Raw genomic sequence first — 26,088 nt, 5'->3', positions numbered from 1 at the left:
CATATTAAACACACACATATACACACAAATACTTCAAAGTGTTTTCCGATTTCCAGTTAAAGCCATATTGCTAGTTAATGCAAGTATCATATATATCTACCTCTCTCTGAAGAACTTTAGGCCTTCGTGAACTCTGGCAGATTAAAGGGAAAAGATGGGTGAAGCAGAAGTTGCTTAGATATATCAGAGGAAACAAAAGACAATTTAAAGTTACCTACAACCACATTTTTCTTCTGAATATCACAGGATGATCTAAACAATATACCCCGACATAAAATGTAGTCTTTTCTTTTTCTTTTTCCCTTTTCTACACTTACATGCAAAGAACTCAGGCTGTCAGAGCTGGTACTTGCAGGTGAGTCCCTCTTCACTTCAGGAGCAGTCTCTGGAACTCTCACCCTAACATAGTTTATAAAGTGTCGCATGTTTGACACTAAGTTACTGCCAGGAAACCAACTGTCATGACAACGTTCTGGTCCACACACTGATGCCTAAAACATGAACATAATGAACGTGAAACCTTGCAAAAGTCAGGTCTAAGGTACAATGGAGATGAACTAGCCCAAATAATCACCCACTGCCTGTCTTATCTCTGCATCCTTTACAGTCTCATCTTCAAATTATCAAGTGCCAATAAACCCAAATTCAAACATAAAATACAAGAATAAATTTCTTATAGGTAAGTCCAATTGAAGTCAGCTAACTTTCTCATGGAAAAAAAAAATACACTTTTCAATCTGGAAGTACTTAACAATACAGAGTATTTTTCAGTACCCATTAATAATGACTCATAATACAGTCAAATAATACTGATTTGGACTAATTGTAAAAGAAAGTCGAAAAAAATCAACCAAAAGTCTGACCTGGCCTTAGAGAAATATCAATGACCTTTTATTATCTATGAAAGAATATACATTGACTTATCTTAGACAATAGCATACTGCCTAGTCTTTTTATTTGTTTTTTGCTGTTACAATGTTCCACAGTATTTTGTCTTTTTGGAGAAAGGAGATGAAGGGAATCTTAAATTTGCAAATCAATTTGTAGTAATAACTGCTTTTATTGAAGTGATACCTCTAAAGTCCTGAAACATATTAACAACTTGTATTCTTTTTCTTTTTTTTTTTTTTTAAAGTAGGCTCCTTGCCCAGCATGGAGCCAAATGCCAGGCTTGAACTCACAACCCTGAAATCAAGACCTGAGCTGAGATCAAGTCAAGAGTCAGATACTCAACTGACTTAGCCACCCAGGCACCTCTAACAACCTGTACAGTATTCTTTTTTCCTTTTTTTTTTTTTTTTCAATTTTTTTCCCTTTTATCTATTTTTTGGGGCAGGGGTGGGGGGTGCAGAGCAGAGGGAGTGAGAGAGAGAATCCTAAACAGGCTCCACATTTGGCATGGAGCCCAATGTAGGATTCAATTCCAAGACCCTGGGATCATGACCTGGGTGGAAATCAAGTGTCAGACGCTCAACCGACTGAGCCACCCAGGGTGCCCCGTAACTTGTATTCTTAAGTACTTTACAAATTTTCCCATATAACAATATTTACTTCATTAACGTAAAACCTTTACAGAAGAGTTTGCCACTCAAAATTAATCCCTAATCAAATGATTAGAATTTCTAGACTGAAGTCCTAACATAACATTTACTAGTAATCAATGTTATTAGCGTAACTCCAAAATTGCATTAATCCCTTTTCTTAGACCTATATATGCTGAACTACAAATTTCAAATTCAGTAATTTCGTAAGTAGAGTTTAAAGTATCAGTGATACCTCTAAAAGAACATACATATATTTGAAAATTGAGGTGCCTGGGTGGCTCAGTCGATTAAGCGTCGACTCTTGGTTTCAGATACGGTCGTGCACGATCTCACAGTTTGTGAGTCCCACGTGGGGCTCTGTGCCAGCAGTATACAGGCCTCCTGGGATCTTTTGTCTCCCTCTCTCTCTACCCCTCCCTTCATTCTGTCTCTGTCTCTCTCAAAATAAATAAACTTAAAAAAAAATAAAAGAAAAAAGGGCCTTTTCCAGTAGTTCTAAGGAATAGCTAATGAGTATGATGAATCCATAAATACATTTCAAGATAACATAGTACCTTTGTTAAGGCATTTCATAACTTCAGTATTTAAAAATAAAAGAAACTTACTTACCTCTTCATCTGATTCCTCTTCAGCTGAATTTTCAAGTCCTAATTCAATCAGATATAAAACCATGCAGAGTACGTGTTCTGACAGATTTTGATGATCCATCAAAATCTTTAAAAAGGGGAAAAATGCTTTGTAATTACTTTTTCCACAAAATATATTTCATTTAAGTATCTAAAAATATTATTATAGATAAAAGTAATAGATAAAAGTAATAATATACATATTTAAATAAATATACCACATGATCAGAAATAAAGTAAAACTGTATCTTGGTGAAAAGACAAACTAAAACTGAAACAACAGGTTCCTTTTCAAGATCACACAGTCTTTTAAGCAGTATCTAGGAATACTGGTTCACTGATTCCTAAAGGTAACACAATAAGTAGTCCATTAAATCCATTATTACAAATATACCGTATCTATGAAATAACTTAACAAGAATGTTTCGCATCCTCATTTGCTGATACTCTTTTCCTGATGACAAAAATACCAGATAAATAAGTGTACTAAATAGGATTATTCATGCAAATGTGTTTAGCATAGCACCTGGCATATAATTGGGAGGACAATAAGTGTTTACAGAATATTAATGTTCTTAAAATATCTCTAAAATTAAAGTTCTCAGCCTGAGTATTTTTTGAGGTTGAGTAAATGTATGTGTTAGTCTTTGGTTTATATGGGTGAGAAAGCAAAAAGGGATGCAGCTAGTTGAAAAAGAGGCTTCTCTGAGAAATTACCAATAAATCTGCCCTTATGTGGATTATACACTGCAAGTTTTACACATCTTATGCAGGATTTCAGGGCTAACTCACATCACTCATTCAACATGATGCAACAAACTACTAATCTAAGATACCTAAAATACCTAAGAAAAAAGTGGCCTGGCAGTCATCATGTCTTCCTCATTATAAGAAAGCCATCTAGCCAAATGACAGGAGGGTAAGAGAAAGAGGTTGTTTGGGGGTGGCCTTGTCAGCAGCAGGTGAGATTACAGAGAGTACAAAAGAGAACATTCTAGGATGGGCCTCATAGAAACTGCCCCAAAGGCTGAGCAGGCTTAAAAAAAGGACTTAATCACCTAAGAGCTAATTTATTCTGACTGAAAAATAAAAAGATTTTCAGTTCATTGCCTTTCTAATGTTTATTTTGACTACTGAGAAGACTTTTCTGGTCACCTTTTGTGTGGCACGGTGGTAAGGACCTTTTTTTAAAAAACCTGTATTATACAAATTCTGTATATACCTAGCTATTTGACCTTGAGCCACAGATTCTGGCCTTAGTTTTCTCATCTTTAACCTGGAACAACAGACCAGAATTGTTGTGAGGATCCCACAAGTTAACAACTGTAATTTGTGTGGTACAGCATGTATCAGTTGGTGTTCAACAAACAGTAGGCAGGTGGTGCACATGGTGGGAGGAGCAGCAGGAGGAGAGGACGGAAGGCTGGGAGGCCCCGGACGTCATCCTTTGTAATCCCTGAAACCAAGGCTCAGCCACACACCCAGCTAGTATAAGCAACACCAAACAGATTTCAGACCTCAACTATTGCCTGTCGTTACTACACTGCCTCCTCTTGATAAATAAAACATTACTAATTAAATTCAAATAAATTTTGGCTGAAATCCTACGACATTACATCTCACAGTTTCAAATGAGTAACCTAAAAGGTAAGGAAAAAAATGACTTTCTAAGAATGATTTTCTGAGAAGTTTTCTTAACATGTTCTATATTAATGTTTTTTAACATTAAACATGGCAGGTGATGAGATGGCTCATTGATACTGATGTTTAGAAAGTTGATTTGCCAATGCAACGTCAATTAGAGTTTTTTCTATTATTATTAAAGTCAGAACAGCTATTACAAAGTTGAGATTTAAAAAAAAACTGTTCATAATCTTGTAACAACTGAAACACTGCCTTCTATTTTTGAGAAAGCTCTATTTGTACATTAAGCAAATGAAAAGACTGAAAAATATAACTTGAAAGAACACAAATCATTTGCAGTAAGGCTCCTTTTATTTTTTTTTAATTTTTTAACGTTTATTTACTTTTCAGAAAGAGAGAGAGAGAGAGAGAGAGAGAGACTGAGTCCGAGTAGGGGACGGGCAGAGAGAGAGGGAAACACAGAATCCAAAGCAGGCTCCAGGCTCTGAGCTGTCAGCACAGAGCCTGACATGGGACTCGAACTCACGAACTGTGAGATCATGATCTGAGCCGAAGTCGGAGACTTAACCAACTGAGTCACCCAGGTGCCCCGCTCCTTTAATTTTTAAAACATGACTTACTGACCTATTACTTATTAACTGATATCACAGTACTCAGCTTCAGCATCTAATTATTTAACCTCTAAAACTCAATAATTATTTCTAAAAAATAAGAATAACAAAACTTTCACTCATAAGAATTGTTGTTAAAATTAAACAAAGTAAATATATATAAGTCATTTGAAACAAAATCTGGTATAGGTAAGCATCCAAAAAATGTCTGTAAATACAAGTATCTAATAAAAATCTACCATTTTTGATGAAGAAAAGAACATTTTAAATCATTTTACTGAATAATCCTCTCAGAAATTAATGAAAATAAACAATTTAAAGACGTTTTTTTGAGTCACGTCTAAAATCTTAACAGAAGTAACTTAATAAGTAAGATGAAAAAGTGGTCAAGGGGTAGAGTTGAATGAATGGGGGGGGTACAGAAATCTAAAAGTATTCTTTCACTACAAAGCAAACATTAAAACCAAATGTGTACTTAACTAAATGCACTAATTATTTCTTAAAGTAATTAAAAAATGTGTATATAGCAACTGGAAATCTGAATAAAAATATGCTTTCTAAAAACCTCTTTTAATTTTTCAAATTCTAATTAGGAATAAGAAACAAAAGGTTTTCTTTGTACCTAATTATGTTTATCACATGTATAGTTACTTCATTGATATCTATAGTTATTTTACCTATACACAAGTATACAGTTCTTCCATCTTTTATCTCTAATACGTAACAGATCATAAATATGCCTGTTATATATATACACCTACTGCACAATATTATGTATACAGTTTCTGAGTACATAGCTAATGTTAGCCAAATATATAAATAAATCTCTTCTATACAAGAAAACCCAAGAATAAAACAAATTCTAGGTAACAAGAGAGCAAAAGTATCTTTTTAGTTTAGAAGGTATTTACCAAAGCAAATTCTTAATGCTGCCACACATAAAACCATTCAAATTCCTCCATGTTGCATTCCTAATCAGAGGGAAAAAGCCAAGAAAACAATCCTAAACACAGGGTCACTGGCCCTCATCGCTTAGTTTTGTCATTTTAATGGATTCTGGTAGTCGGTTGGTACCTATTGTTTATTTCACCCTCCTGTCGTTTTATAGTATTTTACCTTTTGTTCTACAGGAGCCATAAATAAATATTCCTATCTGAAATGGGGTAACATGAAATAGTTTCCCACAAAGAATGGTGTATCTATTCCCTTTTCAACTTAAAATTCACATATACGCGATTATGACATATCTTCATACATCTTTAACGTATAAATACGCTTTGCTTTATGAGTGCTACTTTTATGCAAATATTATGTTAACACTTTTATTTGAAAATTATGGAAATAAATTCTAATCTGAGTCTTTCTATTCAAATTACTACTGTACCTTGTAAAGCAGAGTGAATAGCACAATGTGTAAAGTTTTACAGTGCAAAAGTCTCATGAGACCTTTATAGCTGGGATGGAGTGGTGTCCTTTTCTTATAGGGAGGCCAGGGATTTCCAGGGAACTTTCCACTCTGTTTTAAACTGTAAAAACAAAGCAAAACAAAAATTAGATGATAGATTCAAAATTAAACTATCGTTTAAATAGTGATTTATAGATACTAATTTTTGGTCATATTTTTCTACGCAGTACTATTTTAATCAAATTGCTCAAAAATGCCAAAAAGATAAACATAACTATTTTCTCACAATAAACATAACTATTTTCTTTTTGTATCAGATAAAAATGAATACAGAGTCCCTAAGCTGACAGCTAGAAAAAAAAAATGTGAATAGGAAATGTTAACAAAAGGAAATAAACAGAAAGAATACAAAATAAACTATTCAACAAAGAAATTTCCAGTTGAAACAATTGGAAAAAACAAAAACAAAAAAAAAAAACAGATAACTGAAAAACTATCCCACTTAGAAACAGCTGGGAAAGCTGGTTAAAATATAAAATGTAATCTTTTTAATGCATATTTCAACTCAAAAAAGAAAGTGAACTTCCCAAGTTACCAGAAAAGGAAGGAATTAACAATGAGCACTAAATACGTGTTTAGTGATGGTTTCAAGTCCTTGAGTAGGCAGATCTCAAGCTATTGGAACTGAGATTCATATAAAGCTGACACTTTTGAAAAGCTTCACCCTCAATGAAAGGATAACTCACTAGGAGAAGTAAGAGAGCTTGTCTGTCTCTTCTGTGATGGAAGAACAACAGCCTCCCCAGGAAGAAACTAACAATGATTTGTATACAAATCACAGCAGACTCAAGATACAAAAGGCAAATTTTGAGAGAATTACACAGAGAAACTGACAAATTCACAATCATAATAGAAGACATTAACATATTTCTGACAGAAAGCCCAAGAAAAATAAATTGGTAAGGATTTTCAAGATTTTTAACAACATAATTAACAAGCTTGAACCTAAGACAAATATAGAACATCCGATAATTAGAGAATACATATAATTTTAAGTGCACTTAGAACATTTATGAAAATTTACAAAATACTAGGATTGAAAGTAAATTTCAGAAAATACCAAAAGAATGGATATATGGGCCACAACCACTTGTCACAAAGCAAATAAAACTAGAAATCCACTACACGATAACTCAAAACTTCAGATATGCAGACATTTTATAACATGATGTTCTTATACATTCAGACATAATTATAATCATAATAGAAAAAATTTTAAATTAGAACCTAAACTATAGAGAAAAAAAAATCGTGGAATACAACTATAGCAGTACTTAGAAGGAAATCCCCAGCATTAAATGCATGTTTTTGTAAAAAGTCAAAATCTAAGTGTCTAAGGGAGAAAATCCAAACTAAATTGAAAGAAGATAGTAATAAGGAAAAAAGAACAAAATGGACTACAAGGGGGAAAAAGAAGTAACAACAAAACCAAATGCTTGTTCTTAAAAAAATAGTAAAACTGACAGTCCTCTGATAAGACTAATCAAGAGTAAGAAACAACAAACACAAATAAATAATAGAAATAAACAGGCAAAGACAATTTTTTTATTATATACTTAAAAGACAACAAAAGATTTCTTAGAAATATATAACTTGACAATCCCTCTCAAAAAGGAATAAAAATTCTACGACTATAAGCTTTAAAGAAAGTGAAATCAGTTTTAAATTACACCTCCTTCAAAAATAAAACATCAGGCCCAGGTAGTTTAAAAGGTGAGTTCTATCAAAACTTTAAAAAACATTCACATAAATAAGAATGAAGTTGGACCACTACCTCACACCATATGTAAAATTAACTCAAAATCTATCAAAGACTTAAATATAAGAGCTAAAACTATAAAACCCTTAGAAGAAAATAGGCATAGGTCTTTGTAATCCTGGATTAAGCAATAGATATGATACCAAAAGCACAAGTAACAAAAGGAAAAAACAGATAAATTAAGCTTCATTAAAATGAACTTTTGTGCTTCAAACGACATTCAAAAAAGTGAAAAGACAAACCACAACCCACAGAATAGTGGAAAATGTTTACAAATCATATTTCTGATAAGTATTCATAATACATAAAGAGCTCTTAAAACTCAATAATAAAATTTAATACAATTAAAAATGGGCAAAGGATCTGGACAGTTCTCCAAAGAAGATAAACAAATGGCCAATAAACAAATAAAAATATGCTCAACATCATTAGCCATCAGGGAAATGTAAATCAAAACTACAATGAGATACCAGTTCATACCCACAAGGATTACTATAATCAAAAAGACAGATAACAAGTGTTAGTAAAGATAAGGAGAAATTGGAACCCAAATATACTGCTAATAGGAATGCATAATGCTGAAGCTGCTTTGGTAAACAATCTAGTAGTTCCTTAAACAATTAAACACAGAGTTACCACAAGGCCCAGCAATTCCACTCACAGGCATACACTCAAGAAAAATGAAATATGTCCACACAAAATTTTATACACAAATGTTCATAGCAGTATTATTCATAATAGCACCAAATAACCATTAACTGATGAATGGACCAATAAAAGTGGATATCCTCAGAATGGAATATTACTCGGCAATAAAAAAAATGGTATTGATACATTCTAGAATGCAGATGAACCTTGAAAACATTATGCTAAGTAAAAGAAGCAAGTCACAAAAGACCACATTGAATTCCATGTATATGAAATGTCCAAAACAGGTAAATCCATAAAACAGAAAGTAGATTAGTGGTTGCCTAGGGAATGTAGGGTTGGGGAAAATGCGTGGTAATTGTTAATGAATAATGAGGGTTTCTTTTTAGAATGATGAAAATTTTCTAAAATTATTATGGTGACAGTGGCACAACTCTGTTGAATATACTAAGAACCACTAACTGAATAGTACTTTTTAAATAGGTGAATTGTACTGTAGGTAAAATATATCTAAATAAAGCTGCCTAAAACAATTTTTTTAAGAAACAGATAATCTCCAACTCCTGACATAAATTTTAGAAAATAGCAAAAAGATAAAAGATACACAAATAATTCTATGATGCTAATACAACCTGTTACCAATATGAAAACAACATGATTTTAAAAATGTATAAGACTATCTTCTAAGATGGGGCACCTGGGTGGCTCAGTAGGTTAAGCATCTGACTCTTTACTTTGGCTCAGGTCGTGATCTCACAGTTCTTGAGTTCAAGCCCCACATCAGGCTCTGCACTAACAGCGCGGAGCCTGCCTGGGATTCTGACTCCTTCTGAAAATACATAAAGATAAACTTAAAAAAAAAAAAAAAAAAAAAAAAAAAGACTATCTTATAAGACCAAACTCTTGCAAGTATAATGGGGAAAAAAATGTTTAAATCAGTAAACCACATCAAGCAATATTTTTTTAAGTGAATAATGACAAGATTGGGTTTTTCCCAATAATGCAAAGATATGTGGATTGTATACCATCATCTACAGAGATGCAAGAAAAGCACTTAATAAAATTAAAAACTCAATCATAATAAAAAATCCTGGTAGGCTTGCAATAAAAAAGAATCTCCTCAATCTGACAAAAGGTAACTACAAAACTACTAAACATTGTATCTAATGGTGACACATGAAAAGTGTTAGGAACAAGACAAGAAGGCTTTTCATCACTGCTATTATTATGTATTATAGTTGAGACTAGCCAGCAAAGACAAGAGAGTGTGTAAAAAACAAACAAAATCATCATTATTCCCAGATAATTTAATGGCCCACATAGAAAATCTTTGTGTGAAAAACAGAGACAAAATCATCACTATTCCCAGATAATTTAATGGTCCACATAGATAATCTTTAAAAATCTACAAATTATTAGAACTAATAAAAGCCCCAAAATCAATTGCATTCTTATTCACTAGAACAAAAAGAAATGATAATTAAGGGAATTTACCATATATCTATAAAAATTTTAAGATAATTCGACTTATAAGATAAGTCTAATAAAAGATACCAAAACATTCTCAATTTTATGGAAAGAAATTTAAGACAACCTAAATAAATGGAGATACACACTATGTTCATCCGTGGGAGAACACATTACTGTTAGAATGGCATTTCTACTGACTAATGAATGAATAAAGAAGATGTGGTATGCATATATAATAGAATATTACATATCTGTAAAAAAGAATGAAATCTCGCTATTTGCAATGACACGAATGGAGCCAGAGAGCATAATGTTTAGTGAAATAAGTCAGTCAGGGAAGGACAAATACCATGATTTCACTCATATGTGAAATTTAAGAAACAAAACAAACAAGCAACGGGGGTGGGGAAAGTAAGAAAGAGAGAGACAACTCAAGAAACAGACTCTTAACAGAGAACAAACTGATGGTTACCAGAGGGCAAGTGGATGGGGGGATGGGTGAAATAGGTGATGGGGATTAAGGACTGTATTTGTTGAGATGAGCATAAAGTGATGTATGGAACTGCTGAATCACTATATTCTACACCTGAAACTAATATAACACCATACGTTAACTGGAATTAAAATAAAAACTTAAAAAAGAGATGGCATCTCTATCAAATTAATCTAGGAATTATTCTAGATAATTTCAATCAGTACAATTTCAATCAAAATCCAACATGTTTCATCATTAAATTTGATATGATCATAAAATTCTAGGCAAAGGGCCAAGAATAAACAACTTATAAAGAGAAGAGAGAAGGAGGAGGAGAAGAGTAGGAAGTGGTGGTGGTGGAGGCGGAGGGTGGAGGTGGTGGTGGTGGTGATGGTGGAGGAGAAGGAAGAGGAGGAGGAAGAGGAAGGGAGGGAGGGAGGAAGGAAGGAAACAATATTTGTGATAGTACGGCATTAATTTACAGAATGAACAAAAGAGAAATAGGTCTATATACATGATACCTGATACAGTCAACTGACTTTACTCACAGTAGTTATGCTCTATAAAGTCACCACAAATACCACAAACACCACACTGAATTATTGCTCCTAGGAGAAATACAGAATTAGGTTCCTGCAAATCTGGGGTCAATTTTGTTAATCAAAATTCCAACTTACATTATATTTGCCAATGTCCTTGCAAATCAAGACAGTCCCATCAACACTGAAAACCTGCTCTGAACATAACCCTTTTCTGTAGAACTCTTAGCAAGTATTTTTAAAATTCCTCCATCTCATGATCTATAGAGCCTGCCTTGCCTGCAAATTTAACATTTTTCACAGTATATTACCTTTTGAAACGTGCAAGCCAGCCAGCACTAGCAAAGTAGGGCTTACCTTTTTTCTGACCCTTGCTAAACATGACAGTAATTTCTTTGGCTTGCAGTCTCATAACAATGTTATCCTCTACACCTTTTTATCAGTCACCATCTCATGAGTCCACAAATTTAGATTTTCAGCTTTTCCATAGCTTCATTACACACTACAGTTGTTATTTTAGCCCCTTTTGGAATGACCCCGTGTACAGATCAGTGAATTTCCTCTACCTTTTTCTGGATGTACCATATTATTGATTCACTACCACTGAACTCTCAGCTAACAACATTATAACTCATGACTGAATGAAGATTAATCTAACAACGAATTTTCTCTGTAAGGCACATCAAAGCCTTCTTGCCCTCAGGAATACCAGACACCACTTCAGCTACATTTGGGGACCATTTTAAATAGTAAACAGGACAAAAATGCAAAAATAGTTCTAAAAACACTACTAAGTCTAAAAGGACACTTGTTTAAAGTATGAGCGCTGAAACAAGAGGACAGAGCTTTGCTCTGTTCAACCTCAGCTAGGTGCACTCTTCATGTCCGCACACACCTGCAAATACCCAGGAGAAAGCTTTAACAAATACCCAGGAGAAAGTATTAACCTGGGGTTTAAACTTTAGCAAGTAGCCAAATTTGCAAATAATGAGGATCAAGTGTTTATGACAAAATTAGCATATTAATAAATCATTGACAAAGGAATGAACTGTTCAATAAATGATCCAAAAGCAACTGGTTTTCTATAGGAGAAAAATAAATGAATAAATAAATCACTACTTGACAAACAAAAATCAATTCCAGGTGGGTTACAGATCTAACTATAAAAAGTAAGACTTGGGGTGCCTGGGTGGCTCAGTCGGTTGAGTGTCCGACTTTGGCTCAGGTCATGATCTCACAGTTTGTGGGTTCGAGCCCCGCATCAGGCTCTGTGCTGACCGCTTGCTTGGAGCCTGTGGCCTGCTTCAGATTCTGTGTCTTCTCTCTCTGCCCCTCCCCCGCTCACACTTTGTCTCACTCTGTTTCTCAAAAATAAATAAATGTAAACAAAAATTTTTTTTAATAAATAAAAAGTAAAACTTGAGACTGAATGAACTTTAGACAACCTAATAGAAAAACTGGCAAAGAATAATGTATATACAGTTCTCAGAGCAAGAAACATGTATACACAGTTCTCAGAGCAAGAAACATGAAGAGAAATTAATAGATTTTTTTAAAGCTCAACCTCGAGGACCTAGTAATCCAGAGAATGCAAATTAAAGTGAGCTACACATTCAGCTCTTGAAGTTAAAATCAAAGAATGAACATAAGTATTTAATTTTACTTGCACCCAAAACTCCAACAGAACTATGATAATGGTATTTTTTAAAGGATGAAAACCACAACGATGGGGAAAATCAGAAAAGAAAAAAATGCAAAATTTTGTTAATTGGAAAGGAAATGAGCGCATGGTAACTCAACTAGTAGACCTAAGAAAGCCAAATCACAACAAGGCAATTGGGAAAACTGAGAATCAATCCAAGTAACACTGCAGAATCCTCAAAAGGTCAGAAACTGACAGCACCTGGTACCTCAGTAGTAGGAGATCGGGAGTAAGAAGTGTTTCTCTCCCACTCCAACAGAATTCTGACTGGAGAATTCATCTCTGGAGAAGGCAAAACACAAGCACAGTTAAAGGAAGGAGGACGGGGAATTAAGGTCACAGTATTCACTTCTGATTCAGAGCCAGGCCTTTGTCTCCTCCCATTCGGTTCACAGAATAATGGCAGCCAAACCATTACCTTCTGGGCAATATATGAAAATACTTCTCTGAGGACTCTTTCTAGACCAAAAAGAAAATTCTAAAGAGACTAACATAAAGGCTCTCAACACACCTGCCTGCCCAAATCACCCCACATTAAAACTCAGGATCTACAAGCTACACCAAGGTACTCCGAGCTCTTTATCAAGAGCAGCCAGAATGATCAGACATCTGAAGAATGCTTCTAATATGGAAGCCAGAGACCAAACAACAGAAAACTCAATTTAGAATAAACAGATATTATGTAAATGGGGGGAAAAAAACTAAAAAACAAAAAGATATACATCATTAATATACCAGAGAAATGAGTTGCATCTATGATTCAAGATGAGAAAGACATAAAACTAAGTTTGTTTAAAAAAAAAAAAAAAAAAGCTGGTTTCTATATACTATTATAGTAGCTATTTAAAAGCATTTCAAAAAATTTTCATAATTTTCAAAAAATTTCAATAGCCTATGATAAAATATTTCAACTATCCTATTTCATTTAGCATAGATAAGCATGTTTAGTGTTCATTTTGTTTCTTTGTTTGCTAGCTCCTAGATATGTAGCACCTAGATTAATAAAGTATTCCAAAATAAAGGTTATATATTTGTTCAAGGCAGCAGGTAATACATCATTTTGACTGCTCTTTTCAAAAGCATTAATAGAATAATGCAAATGAAAAGCTACATGACAGCAAAAAAATTCCAAGTGATTCAAACCAACACCTAATTATTGACTAGGTTGAAGCAAAAATGATATGTATATAAACTCATACATCATACTTTCAAACATGGGCCAGCAGTCATTAACCTTCAAGATGGGAGATGGGAAGCAATAGAAATATCAAAAATTATTGTTGAAAAAACTTACTTTCCAGCTGAATTTAAAACAGCCACTGTATAAAAATCACATTTGCGGGTTGGAAAAGGCCTAGACAATAGTTCCAATACTGCCATTAAAAAACATTTTCACTTAACTTCTTTGGGCCACAATGTCCTCATACATAAAATACAATATTGATGGTTTTCCAACTGTTGGGTTTGTGTTTGTGTTGTTGTAGTCTTGTTTTTGTTTTCCTTTTAAAAGCTGAACTGCCCACTAAGGGGTATTTGGAAAGGAGTGAAGAAAGCAGTATGAGCCACCTCCATTCTCTTTAGGCTTTCTCTTGCTGTTGCCCAACCTGCTCTTCCAGTGATGGCCCCAGAGACACTTTGATGCAACCGGGATAGTAGATCTTAAAGGCCTTTTCCAGCAACAAGATCCTAAGATTCTAAACATCTAACCATTACATACAGCAAATGGCTTGTTTTCACCTAAACACTCAGCACAAAAATTTAAAGAAATTTATTTTTCATTGATTTAGCAATTACTAACCGCCTAAAAAGGGCCTAGCACCAAGCTTGATTTTAAAGACAGAATAGTGTCAATTTATCCAATCATTTTTCACCATAATTCTTCACAAGGATTTTCTACTGCCTTCTTGCAAATAAAAAACGATCACACTCAGTAAAATCAGTTTAGCCACTTCTTGTCCCTTAGAAGTAAAAGAAAATGAAAATGACCAGGAAGTCCTACCATTTAGGGTTATTTCCTGTTGTGCTCTAATAAGAACTGAAACAGTCAACTATACAGTCAAATATACAGCAAATAAAAGGTATCACATGAAGAAAGCAGATGCTATTATTTCACATACAAAATAAATTTCAAAACAAAATTAAGGTTTACATAAAAACTAATACATTTATTCATGAGTATGATATTTAAGTACATGAAATGTTATCACATGAATATAATAGTTTATACATAAATTAACTTATAAGAAAATGATTAAAGAGTTTTAGCCTGAAGCTATAGAGTACATTTATTTGTCCTTTGTTATTACTGCTTTATTTAAATATACATCTCTTGGGGCGCCTGGGTGGCTCAGTCAGTTAAGCATCCAAATTCAGCTCAGATCATGATCTCACAGTTTGTGAGTTCAAGCCCTGTGTAGGGCTCTGTGCTGACAGCTCAGAGCCTGGAGCCTGCTTTGGATTCTGTGTCTCCCTCTCTCTCTCTCTGCCCCTCTTCTGTTCACCTCTCTCTCTCTCTCAAAAATAAACATTAAAAATTTTTTAATAAAATAAAATACACATTTTTTTTAAAACAGAGATTTCTAAACTGCCAAGAAACATCACTGCACTTCAGAAATTACTAAGAAATTATAAAGATATTGTACAGGAAGGAACTCAAAAGCCCAGTGGGGGACGTGAGAGAATTAGAAAAAATATGGAGAACAAAACAGGAAAGAGGAAAAATTAATAAAAATAGCTCTGAAGATACAGTCTTCTATGACTATGTGAAGTGGGTATAAATCAAACTATGATCTGGTTCTAAGCAACTAATAACACAAAATACGTTACAAAAGACAAGATACCAGAAAACAAAAAAAAGGATACCTCTATGTCAGTATGGGTCTAAACTAGCTTTCTCAGTCTTGACACCAATGATATTTGGGGCCAGATAATTCTTGTTCAGGGGGACAGATCTAGCTAGCTTCTACTAGATGTCAGTAACAACCATCCAAGTCTTCAGACAATGCCAAATGTCCCTTGAAGGATAAAAATCACTCCTGGTTGAGAACTACTGGTTCTCAATGAAGGAAATTAAGTGCTCGGAGCAATTAAGTCTGCTATGTGAAAAATAAAAGATACAATGCTGTTTGCTTTACAGAGTGCCTGGCATATAACAAGCATTCAATAAATATGTATTGTTAATAAAATTTCCCCTTTAAAACTGATTGCATTAAGTATTTAATGGCTCCCTGAAAACTTTGAAAGTTTGAGCCCAATCCCAGTCCAAATTTCTATTTATTACAAAGTTTAAAAAAAGCAATAAAATTTACTATATACATACTCTTTATATATTCAAATGACTAGCCACCACTACCACCCCCTGAAAACAGCAGAGCCACTTAAGACCACAGTGTTTATGTCACATTAGGCTTTCCATGCAAATGCTTCCTCCCGTCCATCTTTTTTCAAGATGAACTATTCCAATTTATTTATTCAATGAATATATTCTGAATGCCTACTATGTGCCAGCACTGAAAATAAGTACTAAAGATGTAAAGGGAGAGACAAAAATATCTTCCCTCAAAGAACTAAGAGTCTGGTAAAAGCCTACAAGTAAACAAATAGGTACAAAACCATATAAAAAGAAGTTGTTAAGAAACCAGAGTACGGAGAACCTGAGACTACCTCTTCAAGGGTTTTAAAGAAAGGTAAAGAGAGATGCTGATGGCTGAACTATGCGTTGTTTTTTGTTTTTGTTTTCTAGGGGGTAGGAAGGGTATACTAAAATTCTGTACTATAAACTTTCTTCAGATAGGTCTCTGATGGATCATAAATTCAACATATATCTATTACTACACTGTCTTGACAAAAAAGAAGTTTCAGTTATACCTAATATCTACACTTAAACTTTGACAAATACTTTCTCAAGATCAAAGACATTTATATCACTTAAAATTTGTTTTTATGAGAATGCAAGCTGGTGCAGCCACTCTGGAAAACAGTATGGAGGTTCCTCAAAAAACTAAAAATAGAACTACCCTACAACCCAGCAATTGCACTACTAAGCATTTATCCAAGGGATACAGCTGTGCTGTTTCGAAAGGACACATGCACCCCCATGTTTATAGCAGCACTAGCAACAATAGCCAAAGTATGGAAAGAGCCCAAATGTCGATCAATGGATGAATGGATAAAGAAAACATGGTATATATATACAATGGAGTATTACTCAGCAATCAACAAGAATGAAATCTTGCCATTTGCAACTACGTGGATAGAACTGGAGGATATTATGCTAAGTGAAATTAGTCAGAGAAAGACAAAAATCATATGACTCACTCATATGAGGACTTTAAGAGACAAAACAGATGAACATAAGGGAAACAAAAATAATATAAAAACAGGGAGGGGGACAAACCAGAAGAGACTCACAAATATGGAGAACAAACTGAGGGTTACGGGAGGGGTTGTGAGAGGGGGGATGGACTAAATGGGTAAGGGGCACTAAGGAATCTAGTCCTGAAATCATTGTTGCACTATATGCTAACTAATTTGGATGTAAATTTTTAAAAATAATAATAAATAAATAAATAAATAAATAAATAAATAAATAAATAAATATTGTTTTTAAAATATTTAACATATGCTTCAGAAAAGCACAGATAATGGCACAACAACAGACACTCAGATCAATGGAACAGAATAGAGAACCCAGAAATGGACCCACAAACGTATGGCCAACTAATCTTTGACAAAGCAGGAAGAATATACAATGGAATAAAGACAGTCTCTTCAGCAAGTGGTGCTGGGAAAACTGGACAGCAACATGCAGAAAAATGAACCTGGACCACTTTCTTACACCATACCCAAAAATAAACTCAAAATGGATGAAAGACCTAAATGTAAGACAGGAGGTCATCAAAATCCTCAAGGAGAAAGTAGGCAAAAACCTCTTTGACCTTGGCCACAGCAATTTCTTGCTCAACACATCTCCAGAGGCAAGAGAAACAAAAGTAAAAATGAACTATTGGGACCTCATCAAAATAAAAAGTTTCTGCACAGCAAAGGAAACAATCAGCAAAACTAAAAGGCAACTGACAGAATGGGAGAAGATATTTGCAAATGACATATCAGATAAAGGGTTAGTATCCAAAATCTATAAAGAACTTATCAAACTCAACACCCAAAAAACAAATAATCCAGTGAAGAAATGGACAAAAGACATGAATAGACACTTCTCCAAAGAAGACATCCAGATGGCCAACTGACACATGAAAAAATGCTCAACATCACTCATCATTAGGGAAATACAAATCAAAACCACAATGAAATACCACCTCACACCTGTCAGAATGGCTAACATTAACAACTCAGGCAACAACAGATGTTCGTGAGGATGCAGAGAAAAAGAATCTCTTTTGCACTGCTGGTGGGAATGCAAACTGGTGCAGCCACTCTGGAAAATATGGAGGTTCCTCAAAACATTAAAAACAGAACTACCCTACGACCCAGCAATTGCCCTACTAGGTATTTATCCAAGGGGTACAGGTATGCTGTTTCGAAGGGACACATGCACCCCCATGTTTATAGCAGCACTATTAACAATAGCCAAAGTATGGAAAGAGTCCATATATCTATCAATGGATGAATGGATAAAGAAGATGTAGTGTATATATGCAATGGAGTATTACTCAGCAATCAAAAGGAATGAAATCTTGCCATTTGCAAGTACGTGGCTGAAACTAGAGGGTGTTATGCTAAGCAAAATTAGTCAGTCAGAGAAAAGACAAATATCATATGACTTCACTCATATTAGGGCTTTAAGATACAAAGCAGATGAACATAAGGGAAGGGAAGCAAAAATAATATAAAAACAGGGAGGGTGACAAAACAGAAGAGACTCTTAAATATGGAGAACAAACAGAGGGTTATTGGAGGGATTGTGGGAGAGGAGATGGGCTAAATGGTTAAGGGGCATTAAGAAATCTATTCCTGAAATCATTGCTGTGCCATATGCTATTTGGATACAAATTTAAAAAAATATGTAAATTAAAATAAAAACTTCAACAACAACAAAAAAAACTAAAAAAAAACCTAATAAAAAAAGAAAAGCACAGATAAAACATGGTATTATATGATGTTCAGCAATATAACATTAAGGTTTAAAAATTGGTGAAAACAATACATTAAAAAATAGTCTATAACAATAACAAAAATGAATATTTCGTTAAAAAGATATTCTTCAAAACTTTTTTCTGCAATCATCAACATTTTAAACCACTTTGTTAAATATTTACAAATAAAATTCATTTTTCTTTGGCTATTTTCCCAGTTGTGAAAAACACAGCAATATTACCAAACTTTTGGTAGATACCCATCATCTCTGAGATCAGATAATTTTATTCTCTTAACTTGTGCCTCCTCTACTGGTGTGAAAGCAGAACAACACAAAACCAAGTTTTGCATTCCACCAGTCAAACAGCAACTAAATAAGTTTGTTATTTTTTTAATGTCTATTTGTGACATTATAATATTTATCAGATTTTGGATCAAGATCTTGAGAACATAAATATATGGCAGATTTTTTTAAATCTTAAAGTATTATTTTCTCCTCTAAAGATTGAGAGTATACTTTAATCACTGCATATCACATTTGTGTTATAACTAAAGTTTTTCTACATAAATATAAAATATCCATTTTATACTAGCATAACAGACTTACAATGCTGTATATCTGTCCATTGCAGACTGCACGTCTCTACGGTAAACTGTTCGAAGAATGACCATGACGGGGTCAAACTCCTGATCCCAGACTTCAGCTATTATTCAAAAGAAAGTAGAAACAAAACACTGACTTCTTAGGAACAAGGTCAATTTCTGATGACTAATTACATTTAAGTATATTTTAAATTTATAAGATGGGATAGTTCAATTGGATCATATATTTGCTTTAATAAGCTTGTTATCATGACTACTTTTCTAAGTCTTAAAAATCATAATTTCATCATTATGAATATTCTTTTAATTTCAGTAAGAACTAGTGAGCAAAAAAAAAAAAAATGTATTACAACGTGATAATGCTGCACCATAAAATTTAGTTCATGTTTTTTTTTTTGTAAAGTGCCAATAGAATGTAAGAAAAAAAACACATTAACAAATTTGAAAACATTCAAAGATAAAAATGTGAAAGCTAGATTAAAAAATTAATGAGCTATTGATTTTCAAGAGTCTTTGTAACATTTTTGGTTTGTAGAAGTGATTAGGAACCATTACCCCATGTGTGGAATGTGTACAAGTGGTGGTATACAAGATGATTTTAAGTGCACAAAGCTTTTAACAATTATACAATTATATTAACATGTATTAAGAACTTGTACATTGCATATAAAACCCATGATTTCATAATCATGCTTAGCATGAGGTGAAATTTAAAGAAGTGAATGCACTCAAGAAAATACAGCATACTATGTATACAGTAACAGAGATGGTATTTAGATGTAGAAAAAATCTACAGCATGGCCTGCAAATAATAATTTCAGAAACCATTGCCTTAAGAGTGTTATCTTTCCTAGATCATTTTTTCACATCTCATTCTAGCAGAATTCTTAACATCTGAAAACAGTAAGAAGCTTAAGCTTCTCTCTACATATCTACTGTAATTCCAATTTCCTGGCATAAGAAACTGTTAACAATTGTCCCTATTTTCATGTAACAGACTATTCATTCATCTTAAATTATCCTAAGTATGACTTAAGATCCTTAAGATAGGCCTTCACAAAGACCTTTGTTCTTACTTCTATTATCATTTATTGTCCTTCACTTTTTAATCTATTAATTTGTACAACTAAAATGCCAATGCTTTTATCAGAATAAAACCACAGCAATAGAAGAAAACTGTTAGTGATTAACTAGTCTGGCAGGCTTTAGTGTTCTGTGGATTCCCACAGAAGTGTACCTGGGGCCACTTCAAGAGCAAGGAGATGACAAAACAGTCGAAAAGCCACGTCTACTACCTGCACCCACTTTAACAAGAGTAGGTTTGCTTTTATTGGTTTTGTATAACAGATTTAATTAAGGTAGTTGCCCAAAACTAAAGGCTTATTTCAACCACTTTTTAAAAAGCTTTAAAAGTACTCATCTACCCCAACTCTCTCATTTTTACAAATAAGATGTCAAATCCAAACATCACACAAACTAGTTAATCTAATCTTCAAAAGCCCAATGCTCAATCTCAGTGTCTCAAACTTTCCTGTGCATGACAATCACCTTCAGAGCTTATTAAAAAAGCAGATTTCCAGAATCCATCCCGAGAGATCCTGATGAGAAAAGACTGAGGTGAGGCACAAGAACCCGTGTTTTTTATAAGGACCGCAAGTGACTAGGACAGAGGTAATCCTCACACCATAATAAGCAGTGTACTATGTGATGCAGCTCCACCTGAGAAGTTCTCTACAATAGAGAAACACTGTGCTTTTCCTTTAATGTAATACACACTGCAACCAGAGACTCAGGATTCACCATTGCAAACTCCTGGAAAAATCCCACATGATAAGGCTTATACTGCTGGATTTTGCCAAACAGTACATGTTATTCACACCTTCAACATGGGCATCAGTTTTTCAGCTAGACAATGAGTATTGAGGAAGTCAAGAAGCATGTAAGTGGTACTTCCTTCAAACTTTTAACTTAGATTAGTGAACATGTGAAAGCGAAAAGGACAAGACTGTGAACGAAGACTTCACTACTTGTGGCGCTTGGCAAGCATGTCATCTATGAAGCTAAGGAGAAAACCTTGGAAAACCAACCACTTAAGGAAAAGATTTTATGTATTTACATAGGATGTAGGAAAATGTAATCAGTGTCGTATCTGGATTTTAATTTTAACTGTTTCAAGTTAAATTTTGGGTAGTGAGAACTATTTCAAAATCAAACTTAGAGAATAAATAGATTTAAAAAAAATTTTAATATACATTGTTTTATAATTTCTGGTTCATTTACAGCTCATTCATGTATAAAAATGAACTAGAATTCATATATAAAGTTCCTTTTCTAATTCAGAGTCATCTAAGAAGGTTTCCTGTAACATAAAACCATAGATTTGTAAATAAATAGAAGCAATATCACCATATACCATAAAAAAACAAACACACATCTATAAGAAAATTGAGGAATAACTCAAAGACAAATAAATAAAAAGCAAAATGTTTTCTTTACGTACACAACTTACCTTCAGAAAACCATTTCTGAAAAAATATATTTATGTATATAAACGTACCTTTAGGAGTATACATGCCTTGCTGCATAGAACCTCCAGGTTCAAAAACAGGAGCCTTAAAGTCAGCTACAGCTGATAAAACTGATTCAAAGCTGTAACTGCCTGGAATAATACCACTTTTGGGATTTGGATTTTCTGGAATATGATGTATGTGTCAAGAAAAAAATTAATGCCTAAAAGCCAGCTTTATAAAATTACCAAGGTACTCTAGTTTCTAACTATTTTTGTTGAGTAATTGGCTGTAATATGTAATACTGGCCACAAGAGGGCTATATAATACAAGAGTTCAGTAACTTTTTATTAATTGTGAACTTTTAAAATATTTTTAACTACAAGCCTACTTCTAGCTTATATGCTAAAGTAGTTCCCAAGTTTATTTCTCCCCAAAACAAATTAACCAAATTTTAAGAAATGAAAAAAAAAAGTTTATAAAATTAATCTCCATTCTTTTTTTTTTCTTTTTTGTTTTCAGAGAGCGAGCACACGAGAGGAGCCCAGGGAGAGAGGGAATCTTAAGTAGGCTCCATGTTCAGCACAGAGCTTGACACGGGGCTCGATGCCACAACACTGGAATCATGACCTGAGTCAAAATCAAGAGTCGGAGGCTCAAGCTACTGAGCCACCCAGGCGCACCTCCGTTTTCATCATTTTACAAATAATGTTATATTCTCCCTTACAGAATCAAAAACAGTATGCTAAAAATTAGCCAATATTTTTATGAGCAAAGATTATTTTTCCAAAAACAAAATGCCATCCTCCAAAAAAAAAAAAAAAAAAAAAAAAAAAAAAGAGAGAGAAAAAAGATGCTAAACAAAGTTTTATAAAGAAGTAAGCCAGGAAACCACAAAGATCCTTTCTCACTGATTTCACATTAATCAATTAACTTTTCAAAATTCAAAGTTACAGAGGAATGCCTCTGCTGTTACAGCATTGATACACATTATATAATAGTTGAATGAAATCATCAAACAATATCAAATTGCTGCTGCTTATGACAATCTTCAAGGTTATCAAATGGCATTCCACAGGAGTTATTTCACAAAATGTCAGCCAATTATTCCAAACGTATTCATAATATACAAAGTAAACTTAGTCCAAAATTTATAAAATAAATTTTTATCACAACATAACAAAATCTTTGTCTAAAATTTTATTAACAACTTAAAAAATAATAAAGCGTCTGTTGTATGCTCTGTCCTATACAAAGAACCATAAGTTTTTAAAGTTTATAGACGATAGTCTTTCCCCTCAAAAACTTCTTGGTTTAAGATTGAATTCTAAGAAAAAAATTCTTAAAATGTTTAAAACCCTGGTAATAATTATAAGGTAAACCTATACATTTTAACCATGAATTCCAACCTAGATATACAGATAACGTAGACTTTGCTGCCTTTTACCAAGTGTCCAGCTTCCTTTCACGAACACGGTCCTAGAAGGTCAGATCCTGGGTTGCCCAGAGCCATCAGTTCTGAAGTGTAACCACGGCTAACAAGAGCTCCCTGAGCAGTGACAGAGAGAGGCAAAAATATCTGCCAACTAGCCCTGGACACACACTTGAGCAGTTAAAGGTTTTTTTCAACTCCAAAAATATTTTTTAATCACAAAAGTGATGTATCTTTAACCCATAAAAATTACTTATCATTTAGACTCTATAATTAACAGAAACTTAAGCTTTTAAAAGGATATGAGGTCCAGCAATGAACTGTGTGTCCTGTCATTCATGCACAACTGGGCTACCATCTCTGCCCTGAGTATCTCATCGTCAGACATTCCTAAAACAATTAAAAAGGAAATTAGTTAATCTGAATATATGTAAATTCCAAAAAAAAAAACAACTTACCACACTTTTTATTAAGCTGTTTTACTAAAAATGAGATGCTTCAAAAATTAAAGAGCAAAGAATGCAATGCCCCAAATATAACCAGTTTAACTAACCTGCTGTTTGCAGCTCCCTTAAGTAAAGGGTTTTTTTAAAGGATACTATGAAAGGAGTAGCAATTGCACATGTCAAGAGTTTGAAACAGTATTTAAATATATCCAAATCCTTTTCTTTTTTCCATAAGCCAGTTACTACCACAGGGAGAGGGGAGGAAAGAGAGAATACTTAATACCCAAGCATTAGTAGGAGTGCTTTTTACCTAAATGTAAACGAAGACTTAAAAGAATCACAAGAAATGTAAGAGCGCCTTCTAACATCGATCTCTCATGCTCTGCATCAAGTACTGTGTTTTGATGTTGTGAAGCCATTGTCAACAAATCCACTACCTTAAATCTATAATAAGAAATATTTGAGACAGATTTTTTTTAAGTTAAAACAAAATCAACTTAAATTCCAAATACTTCCTAATACCTGTCTTGATAAAATTATGCTCACCTTTCAAAGACAGATGAAATAAAATAATCTGGGTCAAGTCTAGAAGCACAAACCTTTAAAAGACAAAAAAACAAAAAACAAAAAAACCCAGAAACTTTATCTCTCAATATTCAGTTTTACTTCTTGTATTAATCATGTGGTTTGTTAGTTTCCTATGTCTTATGACATTTTGACAATGTGGGGGGCACTTACAGACAGGGGGAGAGACCACCCCTCTCTGGGCTAGCTAAAGACAAGAAACATTCCTAAATATATTCCTAAAAACAGTAAACAACTTCCTGGGGACAAGCCTCTTACAGATAAGTCAATCACCCCCCTTTATCTAACTCTCACACACCAAGCCAATATTCTCCCTGCCCTGAAACAACCCATGGCCAGGTAGCTGGGGACAGCCCCAAAGCCCCAAAGCCCACCAGAATCTATTCAAATTAGCCAATTCTCAACTGCTTCCCCTGCCTTGCCTTGCCCTTTCTGTGGATAACCCCCAAAAGGTCCTGCTCTAGGATTTCCCCCTTGTTCCTGCCCCTTGACCAAAGTCTAATGCTTCCTGTGGTTCTGCTGTGGCATGGCATGTCCCCTTCTCCTGGAAAATTTAAGTAGTAAATTCTTTCAATAGCAATGACCTCTTCATGTCATCGAGTCACCTCTATCAACTAACTGCTGCAGGTACAAATGAGAAACTTCTAAAGTATAATATCTGCATTATCAAACTGGCTTACCTGCAGTAAGTAAATGTCAGGGTCAATCATGGAATTACAGAAATGAGACTGGACATAGGTCATAGCTTGTCCTTTGATTTGTAGACCATTTCTTACCCACATATTGCTGTGGATTTCAGCAAGACTTGCCTAGTAAAATAAAAATTAAGTAAACTGGACAAAGAAGTGTTCTAAATTCAATCTTTATAAAAATCATGTTATACTGAATAATCAGTTCAAAGTATTTTGTAACTTAATCATAGAATAAGCCTGACATTCTGCCCCATGTTAGTTTAAAATATTCTATTCAAATACATACGTTGAAATTTTTAAGTGATCATTATGCTTTATACAATCCCTTCTTTTGGAGTTTATACATGAGTTAGTATGATGATGCCTGGATACATTTATAACAATTTTAAATGAAATCTTTCATGAGGAATCAATGACATTTATATTTAACTCTTTGTTTCTCAAGAAAAAAAACTTACATATGCTTAAAGAAACATACAAATAAGCATAAATAAGCATAAAACAAAGTTAATTGCTCCAATAAATAAATATAATCTATATCTTTAATGTACCCTAACTCAACCTTCAACCTAAATTAGTAATCTTTCTTTTTTTTTTTTTTTTTTTAATTTTTTTTTCAACATTTATTTATTTTTGGGACAGAGAGAGACAGAGCATGAACGGGGGAGGGGCAGAGAGAGAGGGAGACACAGAATCGGAAACAGGCTCCAGGCTCTGAGCCATCAGCCCAGAGCCTGACGCGGGGCTCGAACTCACGGACCGCGAGATCGTGACCTGGCTGAAGTCGGACGCTTAACCGACTGCGCCACCCAGGCGCCCCCTAAATTAGTAATCTTTCAAGTAACTGGCAGGTAAGAGAAGGTCAGATTAGAACAAATTTTTTTTTTAATGTTTAATTCTTCATGAATTTGTGTCCTGTATCAACTTCATCTCTTACTTGTTCCTAACGCCCAGTGTTAAAGTTCAATAATACTTAATAAATCTAAAATTTCCAGGAAAAATAAATTGAAGCACACGTCCCTGTACTGTATATAAAAGATTGGCCCATAAAATTGTAGTATTAGAACTGAAAGAAACCATGGTGTTTATGCAGAAATATTCTTCTCTCTTTTCTCTCCTCTCATTTTCCAGATTCGGAAACTAAGAATCAAGTAGCTAAGTTACCTCAAACAACATGGTTTTAGTAAAATAGAAATAGCACTAATGCTAGAACTCTTTTGCATCTCCTCTCAAAACAATGCCATAGT

The 26,088-nt window shown here is 33.9% G+C and overlaps 1 protein-coding gene across 8 annotated transcripts in view; it reads right to left on the bottom strand.

Moving 5' to 3' along the window:
* Window positions 1–26,088, bottom strand: part of UBR3 (ubiquitin protein ligase E3 component n-recognin 3) — a 239,416-nt gene that overhangs the window by 115,546 nt on the left and 97,782 nt on the right. For 6 of the 8 annotated variants that reach the window (XR_015255298.1, XM_086718866.1, XM_086718860.1 and 3 more), the window contains 10 exons: window positions 24,830–24,958; window positions 24,111–24,163; window positions 23,875–24,008; window positions 23,423–23,508; window positions 21,737–21,878; window positions 19,184–19,280; window positions 5,810–5,951; window positions 2,154–2,258; window positions 318–491; window positions 101–133 (listed from right to left, as the gene is read on the bottom strand). Coding sequence is in view for 7 of the 8 variants with exons in the window: in XM_086718866.1 (XP_086574992.1) it covers window positions 101–133; window positions 318–491; window positions 2,154–2,258; window positions 5,810–5,951; window positions 19,184–19,280; window positions 21,737–21,878; window positions 23,423–23,508; window positions 23,875–24,008; window positions 24,111–24,163; window positions 24,830–24,958 (1,095 nt within the window). In the remaining variant the exon portion in view is untranslated. The remainder of the gene's footprint in view (window positions 1–100; window positions 134–317; window positions 492–2,153; window positions 2,259–5,809; window positions 5,952–19,183; window positions 19,281–21,736; window positions 21,879–23,422; window positions 23,509–23,874; window positions 24,009–24,110; window positions 24,164–24,829; window positions 24,959–26,088) is intronic. The other 2 variants (XM_086718862.1, XM_086718863.1) reach the window with 1 other exon arrangement.

Source organism: Puma concolor, chromosome C1, assembly GCF_028749965.1.
Source record: "Puma concolor isolate L17-30 chromosome C1, mPumCon1.1.hap2, whole genome shotgun sequence".
Lineage (NCBI taxonomy): Eukaryota > Metazoa > Chordata > Mammalia > Carnivora > Felidae > Puma > Puma concolor.
Note: the sequence above shows the minus strand (reverse complement) of the source record. Positions and strands in the feature narration are given on the sequence as shown.